Source organism: Nicotiana attenuata, chromosome 2 (assembly GCF_001879085.1).
Source record: "Nicotiana attenuata strain UT chromosome 2, NIATTr2, whole genome shotgun sequence".
NCBI classification, from domain to species: Eukaryota; Viridiplantae; Streptophyta; class Magnoliopsida; order Solanales; family Solanaceae; genus Nicotiana; species Nicotiana attenuata.
In genome coordinates this window covers 52970613-52990449 of record NC_031990.1, presented here as the reverse complement: position 1 = coordinate 52990449, position 19837 = coordinate 52970613, and the positions used below count along the sequence as shown (strand labels likewise).

The following is a 19837-nucleotide window of genomic DNA, read 5'->3' as shown; positions in this document are numbered from 1 at the left end:
CAGAATACAACATATAAAGAAAATTTACTCAAACTCAATAGCCAAAGAGGGGGAAAATGAAGAAGAAACAAAGTAGGCAAATATTTCGTTGAATTCTTTTTAGTCGCTATTTGGATTTGTTTTCGGGATTAAAAAATCACTTAAAGATTAGAATACACTGAACATCAGCGGATATTGTTAATTATCTTTTGATAAAGAAAAAAAACGTATGAGCTGGGGAAAAATTCAGAGCGGGGCCAAAATGCAATTTGGCAAAGCTGGGAAGGAGGCTGTAAAAGAAAATACAATCCCTTGGGGCAAAAGTGAAACTTTTCCTTCTAATGATTTAATCCTATTGTATCCGAAAACAAATAGGAGATTAATCCTATTGTATAAAAGAAAAGATAAATTTAATCCTATTATATTTACCCTTGCCAATTTGCAAGTAAAATTTCTGGGTTTTGTATTTCGCTTTGGAATTGGATCTTATTAGTTCTTCACATAATAGGAGAATAAAAAAAAATATGCTTTATTAAAACATTCCATTGCTTCGACCTCTCTTGCCGCTGATCGCCGATTCTCTCAGCTCCAATTCCACTTTTATTCCGGCGGAGTCCCGGCGAGATCTATCATTAGGTCATCTATCTTAATCCAAATCGACGACTTCTATTGCAATTTCTCATTGATTGTGCGATTAGGAACTGTTGTTTCGTTATAAATACTGGACCTTTTTTGAATCAAGAAATTTGATTTTGCTTTAATTTTGATCTTCTGAGATCAGATGCCGAATTCTATTGTTGAGTTATCTAGTTTTATTTATGCGTTGAGTTAAACTACGTATGGATTTTGGCTACTTGTTAGAATTAATGGTGCTAATGTTACTTGATTCGTATGAAGGATATGAACATCAGCCTCAGAGTTGATGTTGCTCTAGATTGTATTATTGTTTTTGATAGAGAAAGAATTCTTAACTAATAAACTATTGTTTACAGATAATTTACAGTTACTGTTCTTATTTAACTGTTTTGTCATCTATTATGGTGTAATGTAGATTACTGGCACAGTATTAATGCTGGGGTTAAAGGAAGATATCAGATAGAGGCAAAACCTGCAAAATCTGTTTTGGCTTACATTAAGTGTTCCTCCACGAGATTTAGCTACTAGAGACTTCTTATAGAAAAGAAAAACAAAAAAGAATTTAGCTACTAGAAAAATATTCTCTGCGCAGTAGGCAACTAAAGGAAATGTAACTGTTATTACCCTTTGCCCTGTCCCCTCTTTCTCGGAACTATTGCTTATCTGCTGTCAAACTCGTCGGACTGCTCATTGACAAAATGATAAAAGCTTCCGGTGAAGTATTTATCTACTTAGACAGCTGTTTTTCTTCTCCTATGTCCTTATCTTTCCTTTTTTGCCTTTTTTTCCCTTTTGCATTCTTGCATTGTACTTTAACTCTGCAAATATTTTGCTTTCCTACTATTTTCGGCTGATGTATAAGTCTTGCATTGCTGTTTTTGTGCTAATATAATAATGACATGCCTTTTTGTTTGTTTTGGTGGAAAAACATCAGGAAGCGGTCCTTTGTGACCATGGGCACCGAATACCCCAATCGACCAACCTTTCCCTCAAGGCCTGCTACTACACCTTTTGGTGTTCCGCAGAGTGCAAGTCCTTTTCAATCATCTGTTCCAGTAGTTGGATCTGATGCTTCTGCTTTTCGGCCTGCTCCCCCTACTTCTTCTCCAGCTATGTCATCTCTGTCTTCATCTGGCCCCATGGTTGGACCAGGGACCTCTACTTTTAGACTGATGCCGCCCGGTATGCCACCTCCAACATCAGCACCTCCATATGGGCCGACAGGCACTGGCCCTTTCCAGCGTTTCCCAGCACCACAGTTTCCTTCTACAGCTCAGGTACCACCTCCACGCACTTCAGTGCCGGGACAGCCTGTTTTAGCACCCCCATTTAGACCTGTTTCAGGTCCTTTCTCACCACCTCCTGTTGCCCATCATCCACAAATCCAACCTCCTCCAGTTCCGATGGGATCTCCCCCTCAAGGTGCAAGTACACTGCAGCCTAGACCAAATGTTCATCAGGCATCCATACCATCCCAGTTTTCTGCTGCCAGAGCAACCATGCAGCCGTCTTCTCCTCCAGCTAGTTCAGTTTATCCTGCTGCTAGACCTGGCTTTCAATCTTCTTTTCCTGGGTATATAAGTCAGCAGCCTTCAGGGTTTACACAGGCTCCACCTAGACAATCAGTATCATATCCGTCTCAGCCAGGCGGCTATGTCCCACCAGTGCCAGCAGCTTCTACCCCATATCTTGCTCAACAAGGAGGCTATGCAGCACCACCACCTCTAACATCTCAACATCCAGGATCGACGCCTCCTATGTCAGCTATGCAGGGTTTGGTGGAAGACTTCAGTTCCTTTTCTATTGGGTCTGTTCCAGGATCATTTGATTCCGGCCTTGATTCTAAAATCTTACCGAGACCAACTGAAGATGACCCTGAGCAGAACGTTTTGTCTGATATGTATCCCATGAACTGTAGTTCTAGATTTTTGAGGCTAACAACTAGTGGCATTCCGAATTCTCAGTCTTTGGCTTCAAGGTGGCACTTATCTCTTGGAGCAGTTGTTTGTCCTCTCGCCGAGGCTCCTGATGGGGTTTGTATTCATAACATAGTACTCTTTTATATTCTTGGTTGTTACAGTTTTTAGGGCTTCATATGAATCTCACTTGCTCTACGTGCAAAATATACGTCATGCAGGAGGAAGTTCCTGTAGTTAATTTTGCCCCAACTGGTATCATCCGCTGTAGAAGGTGTCGCACTTATGTAAATCCTTATGTGACATTTACTGACAGTGGAAGAAAGTGGAGATGTAACATATGTGCATTGCTTAATGAAGGTAAATAATGTTGCTTCATTTCTTGAGTTTTTAACCAGTTTATTGTCGGAGCTCTCCTTTTTGGTTTTAGTATGCTTAAAAATTTTAGTAATATGTAGCTAGAATAGTTGAATTCCTCCTTGAATATTCTGTTGCATTTCTAATTAGAAGTTTTGTTACTTCCTAATTTGTGGGCAGGATGGGAGGGGGTTGGGAGAGAGAGGGAGGGAGGTGGGTTAATGTTCGCGAAGCTGTCATTGCTTCCTAACAAGTAACGTACTTACAACTTACAAGAGCACATGCGTCCCGATTTTATAAACAACCTTAACCTTGATTAACTAATTGGTATTGACCCCACTTAACTTTAAACCTAAAGTGTACTATCTGAATGAAAACTTCTATGTAGACCTTTCTTTCTGCTCATTGAATCTTTATCAGTCTATCTTCTCCTCGTTACTCACCTTTCATTCAAATTGCTGCTAAGAGAATTTTGATACTCCACCATGCCCTCTCTGATTGCGACTGCTGAAGAGCTATCCTGGTTTTAATGTGCCTTTATGGTATTGTTTTCATTGCCGTATATGCTCAAGTTAGCATCCAATGTCAGGGGCCTCAGGGCCTCCCTGCTATGTTGTTGTGCTTTTAGTCATTTTTAAATAATCTCGCGGATTCTCATTGCTACCATTGCATATTGAGGATGTAGAATGTTGTGTCCTTTTTTGAATTGCATGGGCTCATTTATCCTCTTTATGTCTAGTTCCTGGTGAATATTTCGCCCATTTGGATGCCAGTGGCAGAAGAGTCGATTTGGATCAAAGGCCTGAACTTACCAAAGGTAGCGTGGACTTTATTGCTCCGGCTGAGTACATGGTCCGGCCTCCGATGCCACCCCTGTACTTTTTTCTCATCGATGTATCTGTGACTGCTGTGAGAAGTGGAATGCTTGAGGTAAGAACTTCTGTTCTTTTAGTTATTGAGCTTCCAGTCTGAATCTAACTGCAGCATAGGACAAATCAATTCAAAATTGTTCAATTATGGCCAGTATACATAGAAGTTGCCTAACTAGGAGATGATTCTGTATTTGTCCATTATCATGTGGCTTGTTGATGCAACTCTGCTGTTACCACCTTATGTTAGAATGCTTTTGGAAAGCAGTCGCATAGTAAGCCTGAATGTGTATATATATGAGCATGAGAGTCTCCGTTCATTTGGTTGTTTAATTCGATATTCCTTTTAGAATTACTTGCCTGCCTTGTAGACTTCTGTTTGTGTTGACTACTAGAGCAACTATTTGTAGAATAATCTGTTAAATTGCAAGTTTATCTGGTATGCCCTTTATAATTGGTTTATAAATCTATGTCAGGTTTTAGCACAAACAATCAAAAACTGTTTGGACAGCTTGCCTGGATATCCCAGAACACAGATCGGGTTTATAACTTATGACAGTACAGTACACTTTTACAACATGAAGGCAAGTCAGCTGAGTAAAATTAATCTTATCACATAATATCAATATCCATTTACTGTTAAATAACTAGACTCTTTTCGTCTTGGACCAGTCGTCCTTCACTCAACCTCAAATGATGGTCATGTCAGATCTCGAAGATGTATTTGTGCCATTGCCAGATGATCTCCTTGTCAACTTGTCAGAATCAAGAACTGTGGTCGATGCATTTCTAGACAGCCTTCCCTCAATGTTTCAGGATAATGTAAATGTGGAGTCAGCTTTTGGTCCAGCTCTTAAAGCAGCCTTCATGGTTATGGTGCGCGAACTTTCTATGCTGTTCACATGATTTTATGACTTTCAAGTTCTTGGTATCACAGAAGTTTTTCCTTTCCATCATGTAAAATCTCCTCTTTTTTTTCCTTCTGTTGATTCACACTAACTAATATCGTCTCTCTGCTTCCAGAGCCAACTTGGCGGTAAATTGCTGATCTTTCAAAGCAGTCTTCCATCACTTGGTGTTGGCCGCTTAAGACTGCGAGGAGATGATCTTCGTGTTTATGGAACTGATAAAGAGCATACATTGAGAGTACCTGAAGATCCTTTCTATAAACAGATGGCTGCTGATTTCACCAAGTATCAGATAGCAGTCAATATATATGCTTTCAGTGACAAATATACTGACATAGCTACATTAGGTAATTGAACTTTCACAATAGAGGAGATCTGCTCTACAAATTAAACTGTGTTTCATTTTAAGCTGAAGTACTCTTTCATTTTTAACTCTTCCTTTTGATGAGTCAAAATTTTCATTACTAGCATCAAGTCGCTGTCAAATGTTAGTACAGATTGTTTGTTTGTCTCAAGCGAAGTTGTCTACTGGCATCTAATCAAGTTGCCAATTGTCTATAGAACACTGTATTCTCTCTTTACACCAAATTAAGAAGTGAAATATGAAGGATCTTTTGATGCCTTTTACATCATTGAAGCACTCTTTCTTGCTTTCATTCCCTAAGCACCAAAAGTGACATAATGGTGATGTTCCAGGCTATCTATCTCTCCACTGTTGATCCTTTATAATCTGTAGCTCGAGTTTCCCTTCCCCCGCTTTCGTTGGATGACACACTTGATTTATTATAAACCTTGGGGTCCCCAATTGTGTAGTCAACCTGTGAGCAACGACAGATGATTAGTGTCCTTTCTGATTCCTTGCACGTGCAACACCAACTCACAAATCCCCCCCCCCCCCCCTCTTCTCAAGTTGTCCATTGATGAATAATTAGGTCTACGCCAGCATTTCCTTTTTCCGTATGCCCAAAATTCTCTCACTGGATTCTATGAGCTCTTTTGCTTTATCAAACATCTTGTTTCCATAAAGGGACCTTGAGCTGAAGGCAATCAGGGAAGGCCGACTTAGTGACTACTGCGAGGAACTTTGATGTTCTTTCAGTTTGAAGTTCACTAGAAGTATAAGCAAAACTAGAATTAGAGGAACAAATCACTTACAGAGTTAACTGTGAAAACATATGTCGTTCTTTACACTATTTGGTATATTGAAACCTTCTGTATCCTCCGTATCGCTATAGTCAAGGTTCATTTTTTTTTATTATAAGCTACACATAAAGGGAGTTCATAATCTTGGTTACCACAGTTGGTAATGTCTAGGTACATATGCCTCATGAAATATTGGTGTATAATTTTCTTCAATCATGTTGTAGGGACGCTTGCGAAGTATACAGGTGGTCAGGTATACTACTATCCAAGTTTTCAAGCTTCCATTCACAAAGATAGATTTTATCACGAGTTAACCCGAGATCTTACAAGGGAAACTGCTTGGGAGTCTGTCATGCGTATAAGATGTGGAAAAGGTAATCTTGCTATATTACTCTAACCTAGAAGCTAGATTCCTCTTCCACGTGAAATAAAGGGCGAGCTTGTGGACTGTATGTTGGTAATGGTCATTAAGGTGTTTTTATATGGTGCTTTCAGGTGTCCGTTTTACAACTTATCATGGCAACTTCATGCTGAGATCCACTGATCTAATAGCACTTCCTGCTGTCGACTCTGATAAAGCATATGCAATGCAGTTATCCCTTGAAGAAACACTACTCACTTCCCAGACAGTATTTTTCCAAATTGCTTTACTGTATCCTTTAGCATGAAATGTTGTTTTGATCTCAATTCACTTCATGCATTTTTCTTGAGTACTCCTGCACCAGTCTTTTTAAAAAGAAGGCTAAGGTAATGTCTATTCTAGGATGAAAACTCCCCCCCTTAATATTTTATAGAAGCATTAGTTTCCTACCTTTTATATATCTTTTTAGGTAATGAATGAATTTTCCCGTGACGAATTCTACTTGACTTGGTTTCCTGGAACACTTTCTTAACGATTAAAAGATACACATCATCTTCTGGAGAAAGGCGCATTAGGGTACACACAGCAGCAGCACCTGTTGTTTCAGATTTAGGAGAAATGTATCGCCTGGCTGATACTGGTGCCATCATTTCTCTTTTTACCAGGCTTGGTAACTTTTGCTATACTTTTCCTGTATTCGGGCATTTGACTTTGAAACCTTTGCCTTTAGTATTTTTAGGTCTCTCACGCTCAAGTTCTTGTCTTCAGCAATTGAGAAAACTCTGACCTCTAAATTGGAAGAGGCTCGAAATTCTGTTCAACTCAGGATTGCGAAAGCTCTTAGAGAATATCGAAATCTCCATGCCGTGCAGCACCGTGTGGCTGGAAGGATGATATATCCAGAATCTTTGAAGTATTTGCCATTATATGGATTAGCTTTATGCAAATCAACAGCCCTCCATGGTGGATTTGCTGATGCTCAGCTTGATGAACGATGCGCTGCTGGATATACCATGATGGCTTTGCCCGTTAAAAGATTGTTGAAGCTTCTGTATCCTAAGTTGATCCGTATAGATGAATATCTTCTAAGAGTATGCATTTGACAACCCTTCCACATTGTTGCTCATTATGCTTTAAAGGTTCTAAAACCTAATAATTTTCTATTTCTAGAAACCATCTTCACCTGAGGAGTCTAAAGACATCTTGAAAGGGATTCCACTTACAAAAGAGAGCTTAGATCCCCAGGGTCTCTATCTCTACGATGATGGTTTCCGGTTTGTCATCTGGTTTGGTAGAATGCTTTCTCCTGATATGATCAAGCACTTGCTCGGAGAAAACTTTGCTGCTGACTTCTCTAAGGTAAGCTTTTTAGATCACCACATCTTCATCACAACCACATTAAATAGGTTCCATTTGGTACTGAGTGGACCAAAAAGTGGGCCATATGAAATTGAATATGCACTTTTACTACCAACTACTTTGGTACTTATTTTGGTTTGGTTTAACTGGTAATATCTGAGTAGACTTTTGACAATGGATAATAGGATGTAGGTAGCCAGAAGCAATGTTCTCATTTTATTTTTCAAAGTGGTTCCATGGAGCGCATGTCGGAAGTGTCACCATGTATAGATGTTGCTGATTAAAAGGATATAAAATCTCCATTCAACTTCACCTATACCATCTTTTTTTATTGAACAAGCCTCCTTTTTTAATTTTACATGGATCATAAGTTATATGTTTCTTTATTATTTATAGTCTTCTGTTTACTCTATGCGACTAATTTCTGTAGCAGCATCCTCTGGCATTTGTATTTAGGGTTAGTTCCTTTAATCAACACTGACCTTTAGGTAAGTGCTGGAAGCTACTGCTAGAGCCCTCCCCCTTTTGTAGAAAGAGCACACAATCCTTTATTGGTCCCCACTAGGTTATAGATGAGTGTATCCAATTCTTTTTGCTTATACTTTGTCATTTTTCTCCTAAAGGTTCTACTCTTGCTATCTTCTCAATTTTGTCTTCTTTATTGTAGCTCTACCCCTGTTGTTATTCTCACTGATTTATTGACATTTTCCTTAATACAGCGTCGTTCAAAACTGTAGAATCCATAACATTTGCCTAATTCTTGCTCTCCTTTTAGCCTGCATGTAAACAGAATTGCTAAAACGGGATGGTTTCTGGTTTAGACCTCTATATATTTGCTTTTCCTTGGATGATGAAATCCTATACTAGTGTGTTGGTGTGTTCAGCTCTAGATGTTATCATCTTAACTTTATTCACTCCTATGACCAATGGAGCAGAGTACTGGATGGGACTTTGAAACTCAGGGTTAATATTGTGTGCCTTGTCTACTAGATGAACAGAATTGTTCATGCTTAAGACAGTCTTTTGACATATTTTGGGATTTCTCTTTTATTTTTGTTCTGGATATGGATGAGTTGTACTTCAGAAGTACTTTAGTTGGTTTGCACGTTCTGGTTTGTGGTTAGTCTCAGAACAGGATTTCTTTCCCTTTGTGCAAGTGTATAATGAAGGCCCAAAGATTCAAAACTTCCCATATGAGTTCCTTTCCCTGAAGGTGTAGAAACTTCCCGTATATTCGCTTTTCGGAGCATACAGTAGGCCAGCAGCACTAGCTAGCATGTGGCTAGGTTTGCAATTAAAGAAGAGCTTCATTCATAACATCACCTTCTCTTGTGAAGGCACATACTCCTTCAATTTCTTAAGTGCTCAGATCTGTCACTTCCCTGAAATGCTGAGATCCAAGTAGTTGGAATGGAGAGCCAAGTCAATAACGATATGTTGTCCAAAAAATAGCAAGTGCACACAATTTATGGTTCTTTAGCATCTACACTTTATTGACAGTGTAGTATGTCACTTAAAGAAGCACGTGGAAGATAAGAAATTTAGACCCACATAATGATTTTGGCATTTATGAAGAGATAACTACTGCTCTTTGGTTGCCTTGCAAATATAAATTTAGTCTGGATCTTTGAAAGAGATCCCTTGATGGAGATAGGTCTTAAATCTTTGTTCGAGTAATTCACATCTTCGTTTTAGAACAAGTTTGTTTACAGGTGATATGATGTTCACTGGGAATTTATAATGACTTTACTTATAGGGCATTCTTTGCTTATGAAAACCTTAAAAAAGGGTGCATGGTCCTCCCTTCTTCCGAATCTAAGTGCCCCATTTTTTTTTCGCACAAATATTAAGTCATGAGTCGAAGTGTTATTTTTAATAGAAGTTGTGAAAAAGTTGGAGATAAGGTTGAGTTATTGAGGAATTTGAACTGTGCGCCACTAGCTCTCTCGGATTTCTCAGTTATCAAAAAACAAAGAAAGATCTGGTCTTGGTCTACCATTACCCTTTTGATAACAAGGGTGGTTCCATTTCTTGCTTTTCCCCCAGCCCCCCAAAAAAGGTATTTGATAGTGCAGGGAATGACTTCACCTGTTTGGAGAGAGGACACAACTTAGGCACAACCTGATTAAGACAGAACTTGGGGCATTTAATTTGGAATAGAGGAACAATGTTTTGATTCAGCTGGTCTCTTTGCTGATTCAACCCTATGGCCTTCACTACAACAACTACACCCCAGTCCCAAACAAGTTAGGGTCGGCTACACGAATCGTCACATCTCTATTTAAGCTCTCATGTCATTGTCATGCCAAATAAACCCTATGGCCTTCACTGTGTTGATATTTGAATTCAACTCCCGCAAACTTTCTGCTTGTTTTGCAGTCTCTAATGTGGTTTCTTCTATTCTACTGAGAACCAGGTTTCACTTCAAGAGCTCGATAATGAAATGTCAAGAAAACTAATGGGCTTGCTTAAAAAGCAAAGGGAGAGCGACAGATCATATTATCAACTATGCCATCTTGTGAGGCAAGGTGAACAGCCTAGAGAAGGCTTCTTCTTGCTTGCACATCTAATTGAGGACCCAGTTGGTGGCTCTAATGGTTATCAGGATTGGATTCTGCAATTACACCGGCAAGTCCAGCAAAATGCATAATTTAAGGTAATGACTAATGACAAGGATTTGCTGGTCTTTTTTTTATTCATGAAATGGTTTAACGATGACGGAATGTCGGTTTTGTGTGAACATAAATCAACCAATCTATTTATAAACGCCATCCTGTCTCTCCCTTGAGGGAGTGTTAGAGAGAGAGGTCAATAAGGGGATGAAAATTTGCCTGGGCATTCATGTGTGAAACTCTGCGAGTGTGGTAATTTCAAGTATATAAAAGAAAGTTGTGTCACTAATCATAAGCTAGTAACATGATTTCAGTAATACTTGGTCTATGTTTTTAAGTTTTTGTTTTCCTTTATATTTCATGGGCTCAACTCAGGATTTGAATGGTTTTGGTACTAGTTTCCTGATTGTGAACAATATTGTCATTTGCCAAGGACAGATTTAAAGGAGCTGCTTCAATTTTTGTTTTCATTTTTCGATTTTAACTGGATCAAGTGTAGAATGTCAGTGGTTCCCAACGAAGTGAAGGTAATTTTCTTAGTGAAACAAATGTTTATGGCACATGCAGGCATATATTATCAGTTCTGACTAATCTCTTGGGAGTATCCATTAATTATCAAAAGAAAAGAAAACCTCCAAGTAATCATTTTTCTATGTCATGCATGGTTACAATGTTACTCGATTGCTTAAATCAGGAACCATAACTGTCATTTTTGGTTTTTTATTTTAAATCTCCGTACTATCTCTTCGTAGTTATATTTTTGCCGTGCATGCTAATCCATTGACTTCATCTGTTTGGTGGTTTCTTAGCTTTCTCTTTTCTGGTCCCTTCGTCGTTCCTTGTGTTATGGAAATTGTTTCATAAAAAGAGTGGAGGGTGAATCTTTGTAATTGCATATCTGAAGGGAATTGAAAACAGAATAACTTAAGGCTTCCTGGTGAAGAGACTGCCCCTATGGATTTCTCCACTCTGAACCTAAAATGACGAGTTTTAAGGTTGCTTGCTGATTGCACACTTCCTATTTTAGCAGGATTCTCAACTCTTCAAGCTTTTATGGTCTACGAGTGCGGATTCCAGAAGAAGTTGGTCTTGTTGTCAGCCCCAACTATGGATGGTTCATCCAATGAGCAAAAGCTTCCATGGAAGAAATCTGCTGTTAGTGTTAATTGACATGATTGATTGCTGCGCTTACCTGATTTGCCGTGTAACATTAGTTGAAGAACTAATATTTTCTCTCCTCTCATGTTGGGATCATTTCATACACCTGGACCAGTCGTGCATTAAGATGAGGGATATTAAGATTGTGCTCGTCCTTGTGTGCTAGCGCTGTCCCATTTGGTTGGGGTGAACAACATGAAAGGAATGCTAATTAGTAGTATTTACTTTCACATGTTGGTCTGGTTAGAGTGAGATGAGATTAAATATAATAATATTTCAGTTAATTAAATTATTTTTTGGATCTTGTTGTGGGGATAGGGTGTGCCTTTTCAGTGGGATTTATTCGGACTTTTTGTGGAGATCTTGTACATTTCATTTCTTTTCAATAATCCAATTTTGCTGCCCATAGTGGATTTTTTGTTGAGCTGAAATGTAATGCAGACGGTTTTTCTCTCTTTTTTTCTGCGGTTTTATTTTATTTTATTGGTTTTTGGATTCTTGGTGCTGTAGATATACAATCTAATCTGAACCAAAGTAAATTCCGTTTGGTTCGGATTTAAGTTTGCTTATTCGTTTTTTTGTTTTTATCTTTGGCAAAGCAGAAAGAGAATTTTATTATGCGTGAGATTATAACTACAACCAGATGTAAATGGACCAATCAGTGGTTGACAAATGTAAAAGAAAAGTCTTGTTTCTTCTCCTCCCATCCATTTGCCGCCTTCAACTCCAATTTAAAAAAAAAACTCCAACCACTGGCTGCAATTCTGCAACCAGTCATTGGAGCTGTATCTAGAAGCTCTGGTGCAGTAGCAATAACGAAGGAGAAGTCGAATATGACAATGAAGCGAAGCTTTCGGAGATAGGCGGTAGCTTTTCAAATTTCAAGTGTCGGTTAAAGTATCATGAAGTACAACATGTTTCTAGAAAATAAAAGCTTTTATCAAAACAAAGAAAAAGAACATGCAGCTTTTATCTTAATTACTTGCCATAGAACATCCTAGGATAAAGGCCATGAAATTGTTCAGCTATTCTTGTGTTTTTAACCAGTAACCACCAAAGAGTGTATCCAACAAGAAACGCAATAAAAAAACAAACATATTGCAATGTCGGTTGTATAATAAGATTATTCCGACTCTTCTTCTGACTTTTCTGTTTTCCAGTCTTTGTTTCTTTTGAGGTAGTTAGATACCTAGAGGAGAGAACAAGTTGAAGATAAGAGGCTTCATGCTCATTGAAAACTACTACTGAACTGCAACTCGTAAAACATAACAAAGTGAACCTTATAATACTAGTCCCATCTCTCATTGGCAAACATGTAGCTTAATTGATATGGACCAATCTGAAAAACATATAACTCTGCCAAGACCAGAACTTTGGACAATCCAAATGAGAATCTTCAAGTCCTAAAGAAGGTTGGAGAAATCAAGTGGACATTCCACTGAAAGACAAACCTTCTCATGAGCATATAACATGAAACGTAAAGTCCTCCATGGTTGCAAAAACAAGCAGCATGAAAGACATTAGTTATACCAGAAGCAACCAATATAAATGTTGATACAAAAAGAGTCGTACCAGTAATGCTCGAGTAAAAAACCATGATACATAGTTCTCCATCGGGCAAGGAAGCTTGGAGGAATAAATACTTTAGCAGTAATTTTTACTCATATCACCTCAAAAACAATATAGAAACATGTACAAATATTGTACAAATATATAAGTTTTGCAAACGCCGCTGACCATGGGAACCACTTTCATGTAGCCATCAATGCCAAGTCTAGTTCTTCATCAGAATCAATGACATCTTCAAAATCATAGTACGGATTTACCTGACACAATAATTTACTCAATGTTATTACTAAATTCAACAGCCAGGAACATGCAAGTAACTTTAAAGACAATTTCTCTTTATTAGCGAAGGAACACCCCATGAATCCAGTTCAACAGAAGAAAATGCTTCAAATTGTTCTATACCTTTGGTCTTGGAGTAACTGCTTCAAAACTACGGAAAACAGGGACGTCAAAATTAGGAGGTTCCAAAATAACATATGCTCCTTTATTTCGGTATCTATCCTCTGTTGCCTGCAGTTAAGAGCACAAACAGAAAGAGAGATAAGTTTCTCCATTTGTACTGCAGCTTCCAAGTATGAAAATGGCATCAGATATAATTTAAACTTTTTGCATGCTGAAGGCCTAAATGTAATCTATTTTCATATAACCTTAGGCAACTTGCAAAAATTGTTGCACATTTCTTAATACTCCTAGAAGTGACAATTGGTTGTGTTAACACCAAAATTTGGGCAGGGACCTGGGCAAGCAATGTGGGCTTTATTTCCCTTTACCACGCTGAAAGCATGAAAGATTATTGGGCGTCCACCAAAATATGAGCCAAGTACAGAGACACAGCCGGTTATGTCATTGGAAATTCAGTTTATAATATGACTAATCAAGCCCACAAACTACGCTTCAACATGCAACTGGTGCAGACGAACAAAAAGTAGACCAGTCTGGCATTAACTAGATCGTGCCAAGATTTTTGCATTAAATAGGGATACGTAGTAAAGAGGTCTAGGCACATAACAGCTAGCCTCGCATGTAGAACACTTTTGTAAAAATGGACACCGTCCAATCATCATAATAAATCAAATTATGTTCACTTCACTTTAAGCTTTCTTTACAACTTTCCTTACAAGCTTCCTTACAGCTTTCTTAGATATCTTTTTCGGTTAATGCTAGCCATACTTCAGATACTTCAGGTCTTTTTGCTATAAAAATCATCACAAGAACTTCACCACCTGAAAATTTAGACTAGGAACACTTTTAAGAAACTTACAAAATCATAGTCAAGGAGTATTCTTCTCTGCATTAACTGTCCGACTTTCAATTGGAAATCATTCGCTGACCAGTCCATAAATTTTCTAGCCAAAAGGATGCATATGAAAGATCTGATTTCTGAAGAATCAAGTTCTTTATGCAAGTTTGGTAAATATTGGTTGCCAAAGTACAAAGATACCGTGCAACTCATTATTACCCTTTTCTACATCTGACTGATGCAATCATCGAAAGCACATGGCAATAGAAGATAAATGTTCCTAATATGCCATCAGTATGCTCAGGCACGTATTTTCACGAAAAGTAATTCAGGATTAACAAAGCTTACAAGCATTTACATATTCTATCAACAATAACATAGTGTAACGGCACTACCCTTCTACAAGATGGCTGAAAGTAAACACGACAGAGGTTTTCATAGAGGGAAGATGACAACATACTCGTGTATAACACAACATACAAACTGACTGTGGACAAAAGGTGACCATGTAAGGTGAATTTTCTGATTAAGAAATAGTGAATGATAAAATTGAAGATACCTGAAACTGTGGATAGTCTGGGGCACTAAATACTGTAATCAGTTTCCCGGAAGGGACAACATGATCTATAGTGTACCCTACATCCATTCCTCCAAGTCCAGGTCGCTTTTCCCTTGCATCTGGACCTTCATGTGACCTTATAATCAACTGAGGCAGCAACAATTAAAGACCAAAATGTTAGCAAGTTCCTCATTGTTAAAAGTTACAAAGGGAGGTGTCGAGCTCACATAAAATACAACCCGTGAACAATGAAATCGGAAAATATGAAGGATAGATGGAATAACTCTGAACATCTGAATTATTACTCAAGAGTCAAGAGGCCTATTTCTCCCAAAAATATGTTTAATCCTTTGTGCTTCTTCACTTTTTCCTCAGTATTTAGGTGGTTAGATGCTTTGTTGATAGATACTTGCAATTTTTATTTATAAATACTTACGATTAAGATCTCATACCATTTTTAGCTTTTCCTTTTTCAATTAAATGATAGGACTACATTTATGGAAGAAAATATTATTTCTTTCAAAATAAAATTCCAGGGAAAAACCAACACTAGCGACTTATTACAGCTACAATGACCAACAGAGTGTTATCTCATCCTTATTAAGCAGCACGATAAAGCTAAATCTGAGTTGGTTTTGCCTTTCCAAATACAAGTAAATTCATCTCCAGAGGTTGTTCAGTATGTATCTCTAGGAAATATCGGGTGTCCAGCTACATTGGATTGGCTATATTGGAAAGAGGAAAGAACTTCGGATATTAATGTGCACTACTATCTTTATGTACTAGCTTTTAGGAAACAACAACGAGATCATTTTCTTACTTGAATGAGTACGGGAAATTGCATGCTTTTCTTAGATTCTCAGTACAGCTATGTCTAAAACTTATGCGCTTGTAATTGGTTAACACTATAGCCTTGCAGCTAGACAGAGAGCACTGCTCTCCTCAAGAAAAACATGCTACACCCAACCCCCTTCAGGGGAACGAGGATGAAAAGACATTTCTGATTATCATTCAAAAGAGATGCATCAACTCTTTGTATGTCCGCATAATTGACTACTACATCCAGGATTACAGACTGATCCCAAAGGAGTCTTTCTCTATGGTTATGAAATCAGTTTGATTGAAAAACATGTCAATGATACCACAAGACAAAAGTAAGGGTGAGATGAGAGCCCTACAGGCAACAACCTAGGAGAGCACACTATATTATATGAAAAAGGACGACCTTGTCCTATTATTAGTAACCAAAGTTCGGAACTAACTAAGGAAAGAGCTTTACCCTGCACAGGAAGGATAGAACACGTGCAAGAAATCTTATTTCATGACGACCTCTTAAAGTTGCTTTGATTGGTTATGCTAATCCTTCTCGTGGACTCAAAATATTCAGATAATTAATTAATTTCCATTAGAAAGTACATTGGATCATTTCTCTTGCCTGATAGTAGATTTTCTATGTTCATCATACAGGTTGAAATTGCAATGAGATGAGCACAGAACTCCATGAGTATACACATCAGGCAACGACCCACCATTTGAAGAGCCAGTCATATGAGAAGAAAACTGATGGATTCAAATATTAAGTGGCTTAATATGTTACAAAAAAAAGTATATTTGAATTGTTATGACTAAGATAAAACATATCAATGTAAAAATATGTCCCAGTGAAAATTTGGGGAGTAAAAAAAATAATTATAAAGCAACTGCAGTTTGTGAATCCTTTCCTGATGTGTACTGTCATGGACGGATGAATCAAAAACTGCAGGAACTAGCACAAAGGTTAACACCGTGTTTGGTTCCAGAAAATTGAGGGGAGAGTAAAGGAAGAGAATAGAGCTGGTTTCATTACTTAGGTGAGATATTAATTAATTTGCACACAGTTGTCTGATAAGGTTGGAAAGGTAAGTAGTGAATAAAAGTGGTATACTTCCTCCTTTCCATTTAGTTTCGGAAGGATTTAATAAGCTACCATGGAGGGGTAACAATTAAAAAAGCTACCGTGTAGGGGTACCTAAACCTTCCAATTTTACTCCACCTCTTCTTTTACTTCCCTTATATATGAGAGAAATAACCTTTACTCCTCGACATTTACTCCAGTCCTGGTAAGTCTTAACCCTCTTCTTACACCTCAACTAAACATAAGTTAAGACAGAAGCTATTGAAATCTAATCCAAGAACTACACACTCAATGATTATATTCTGACGAATAGTACATTTAATCACATCAATCAACCGTAAAACTGTCGAACAAGACATATTATATCGTATATGTTCATTCAGAAATGAATGATAAGAATGTAGTATAAGATCTGGTAAAAGACAACTTAAGATTAACTCTGCGGCAGGGCGGTGTCAATAACAACAAGAAAAGAGCATATCCAAAGAAACAAAAATTAGGCAGTATACCTTTAAGTTCAACGTCTTCAAAAATTCTTCCGTACAATCTGGACCCCATAAGAGACCAATTCCTCTGTCTTTATTCGGGGAAAGTCCAGGCTTCATTGATGGGTCTGACCACAGGACATCACCAGGTATCAAATTTGCACCTTCCCAAGGAGGATCAAGGACAGATCTCCTGGCTTTTAATAACTCCTCCAAAGAACCAAGAGATAAAGCACTTACTTCAGGATTCGAAACTATTTTGCGATTCTTCTTCCCTTTAGCTCTTTTAGCTGGAGTGACAGGAATGCTGCGGAAAATACCTCCATGTGCAGTATAGACATTGTCACCAATAATGGAGGCAAGAGGAAGTCCTTCGAAGCATCCTAAACACTTCCTATAGACATGTTTCCCTCTGTCCGCATACTTGGCTAAAACTTCCTTTTCAAAACCATACACAGAGGTACAATATTTTGACTCGTGATTTCCGCGAAGGAGAAACACCCTACTGGGCATAAAAACCTGAAAAACATACAGTTCCATTAAATATCCACTGTTGCATTTGTCTGATATCTGATAGAAATTCATATACGTGGACCAGTTGAGTTCAAAGGCACAACATATCAAAATATCAAGAGTGAGGTGCTATAAGCTCACAGCTGCTCGACGCAAATCACTATCTCCCAGCAAAACAAGGCACAATACTGAAGCAATATAACCAAGGAAAAATCATTTTGAGATAGCACTTTAGGAAGACAAAGGGTAATAAAACCTAACACAAAACTGAATATCCCTATTCTACATATTACCATGAATTGATATGAATCCTGGTACTTAAAAGTTTACAGATCACCATCTCATTTTGCTTCAGTATTTTGTTGTTGTGCACCCTCCGAAATGTTAAATGGCGTTGCTATAGACAAAGTGAGAAAATATCTCTCTCTAACAGAAGCTCCACAAGTTCCACAAGTTCTACAAGAATCTAACTCTCCATGCAAAGTGACCCCATAAAGTGATAATCATGATCAACTATCACTTTTGCTGATATAATTTCCATAAACAAACACACAGATTTCTAACTTATCACCGAAACACAACTCGTAGCTACGTAGTAAGCACAATAAAATAACTTATCGCGGGTATGGTAGCAGCATAATTAATGCGGATTACTAATATCTGCCAAAACTGAATTTCAAACTACATTACCTTAATAGTATTCTGATTAGAAATAACTGTGTAAGTTACAACAATCAGCCAAAACCGTTGTTAAAAGAATTTCTCTTTTTACCTTCCAAGCGAGCAAGAGAAGGAAGGTCTCAAGACCCCAAGCTCCTCTATCAACATAATCCCCATTGAACACAAAGAACCGATCATCTGACGGAAAGCCCGCATCTTTTAACAAGAACATGACGTCATGCAACTGACCATGCACATCGCCTACCACTACAACTCTCGAATCCGGACCCAAACCCGACCCGTTATCGATACGTACACAATTGGGTTCTTTATGCAGCATCTTTGACGCCGTCAGTACGAGCCGATCAAAAGCTTCTACTGGTAACACCGAGGGGAGTTCAGCCGGAGGAAGATTCTTAGATCCCCAATCGAATGCGAGCATAAGGTTTGTAACCCAGGCTAGGGTTAGTGTCCCGTCTTGGGGCCATGAAATGGGGATCTGCGGATGAGGCTGTGGTGAAGGAATTGGAGTTAAAGGCGATGACGTGGAGGACGTTGAAGCCGCCGATGCTGAAGAGAAAAAGTCCTCGTCGGATGACGGCGGCGGCGGCGTTTCTGATGGTAGACTGGCAACGGGGGCCGGTGGTTCTGGCTCGAGCATTTCAACTGGATATTTTTCTAATTTTCTCTTTTCGTTTTAATTATATTTGTTTAGGTTTTCAGTTCATAGAAGAAGTGAGACAAGAATAGAAAAGGAACTGTGCGAAGTAGTTTTGTTGACAGGGACGGTATGTTCATGGAGAAGAGAACCCAAATTTTGTACTTATACTAATTACCTATTAATTAATGTGTTGGTGCTGCGTCATTGACAGCTCAGTTCGCCTGGTTTGCGATGCAACTCGCTATTCTTTTGTCTTAATATTATTGGTTCAAATATAACCTTCCCCCCGTTAGATTTGTCCAATATAAACATTCAATCCTACGTGATACTGACACTTATGAGTTAGATGTCAAATGACATTCCACCTTAGGATATCTTCAACCTTTACCCCCATTTTGGTCCCCAAAATAGAAATTTTTCCATTTTTGGGATAACTTATTCCAACCATTCCATAATTTTTCCCCCAAAAAGGATATTTTTTATTGTTCTTCTATATTACATTTCATTTCAATTTATATTTTATTTTTCATTAAACAAATTCCATCTTTTATTTTCATTAGTTTGTAATTTTCATTAAAACAATTCTATAAAATTTTAAATAATATAATTTGCAAGCAATTATTATAGATTAACCAATAACTCAAATAGTGAAATCATTGCGATACAAGATTAATTAAATACATATTACATAACGATAAAATTCATCCGAAATACTACATAAATATTCAACTTCAACCTCTAGTATTCTCCCATAAATGATCTATTAATGCATTACGAAGTGCAAAATGAGCATCTTTGTCCTTAATTCTTCTATGTCGAGCTAAAAATTCTTGAAATCGTTGATTTTCATCTACTGCCATTTTTACTGTTGGAGGTGGACCTTCCAAATCATCTTAAATTGGTGCTTTAAGATCATGTTCATTCTCGATTATCATGTTGCGCAGTATAATACATCTAT

At 38.0% G+C, this 19837-nt stretch overlaps 2 protein-coding genes across 3 annotated transcripts; one reads left to right on the top strand and one right to left on the bottom strand.

Moving 5' to 3' along the window:
• On the top strand, window positions 359-11755 carry LOC109210089 (protein transport protein Sec24-like At3g07100). Of its 2 annotated transcripts, none has more exons than XM_019373465.1 (14): window positions 359-615; window positions 1550-2648; window positions 2753-2891; window positions 3628-3818; window positions 4234-4341; window positions 4430-4633; window positions 4781-5012; window positions 6033-6182; window positions 6304-6460; window positions 6712-6839; window positions 6938-7260; window positions 7340-7528; window positions 9945-10184; window positions 11171-11755. In XM_019373465.1, exons 2-13 carry the CDS (start codon window positions 1569-1571, stop codon window positions 10176-10178), a joined length of 3135 nt encoding a protein of 1044 aa, XP_019229010.1. In that variant the 5' UTR covers window positions 359-615; window positions 1550-1568; the 3' UTR covers window positions 10179-10184; window positions 11171-11755. The 2 variants fall into 2 exon arrangements, with proteins under 2 accessions (XP_019229010.1, XP_019229016.1); XM_019373471.1 differs by having other exon boundaries at window positions 11168-11755.
• On the bottom strand, window positions 12738-19110 carry LOC109210079 (serine/threonine-protein phosphatase 7). Its single transcript, XM_019373455.1, has 5 exons — window positions 18331-19110; window positions 17070-17564; window positions 14667-14813; window positions 13270-13377; window positions 12738-13124 (listed from the first exon to the last, which is right to left on the bottom strand). Exons 1-5 carry the CDS (start codon window positions 18877-18879, stop codon window positions 13050-13052), a joined length of 1374 nt encoding a protein of 457 aa, XP_019229000.1. The 5' UTR covers window positions 18880-19110; the 3' UTR covers window positions 12738-13049.

What these genes read in the sequence shown, in the direction of transcription:
- LOC109210079 (XM_019373455.1), bottom strand. Translation starts at nt 18,879, where the DNA reads ATGCTCGAGCCAGAACCACCGGCCCCCGTTGCCAGTCTACCATCAGAA. An exon ending in TTCTCTTGCTCGCTTGGAAG is followed by an intron (nt 17,565 to 18,330) that starts GTAAAAAGAGAA and finishes TATGTTTTTCAG; the next exon opens with GTTTTTATGCCCAGTAGGGT. An exon ending in CAGTTACTCCAAGACCAAAG is followed by an intron (nt 13,125 to 13,269) that starts GTATAGAACAAT and finishes TTATTGTGTCAG; the next exon opens with GTAAATCCGTACTATGATTT.
- LOC109210089 (XM_019373465.1), top strand. Translation starts at nt 1,569, where the DNA reads ATGGGCACCGAATACCCCAATCGACCAACCTTTCCCTCAAGGCCTGCT. An exon ending in TGAGAAGTGGAATGCTTGAG is followed by an intron (nt 3,819 to 4,233) that starts GTAAGAACTTCT and finishes AATCTATGTCAG; the next exon opens with GTTTTAGCACAAACAATCAA. An exon ending in TACTGACATAGCTACATTAG is followed by an intron (nt 5,013 to 6,032) that starts GTAATTGAACTT and finishes ATCATGTTGTAG; the next exon opens with GGACGCTTGCGAAGTATACA.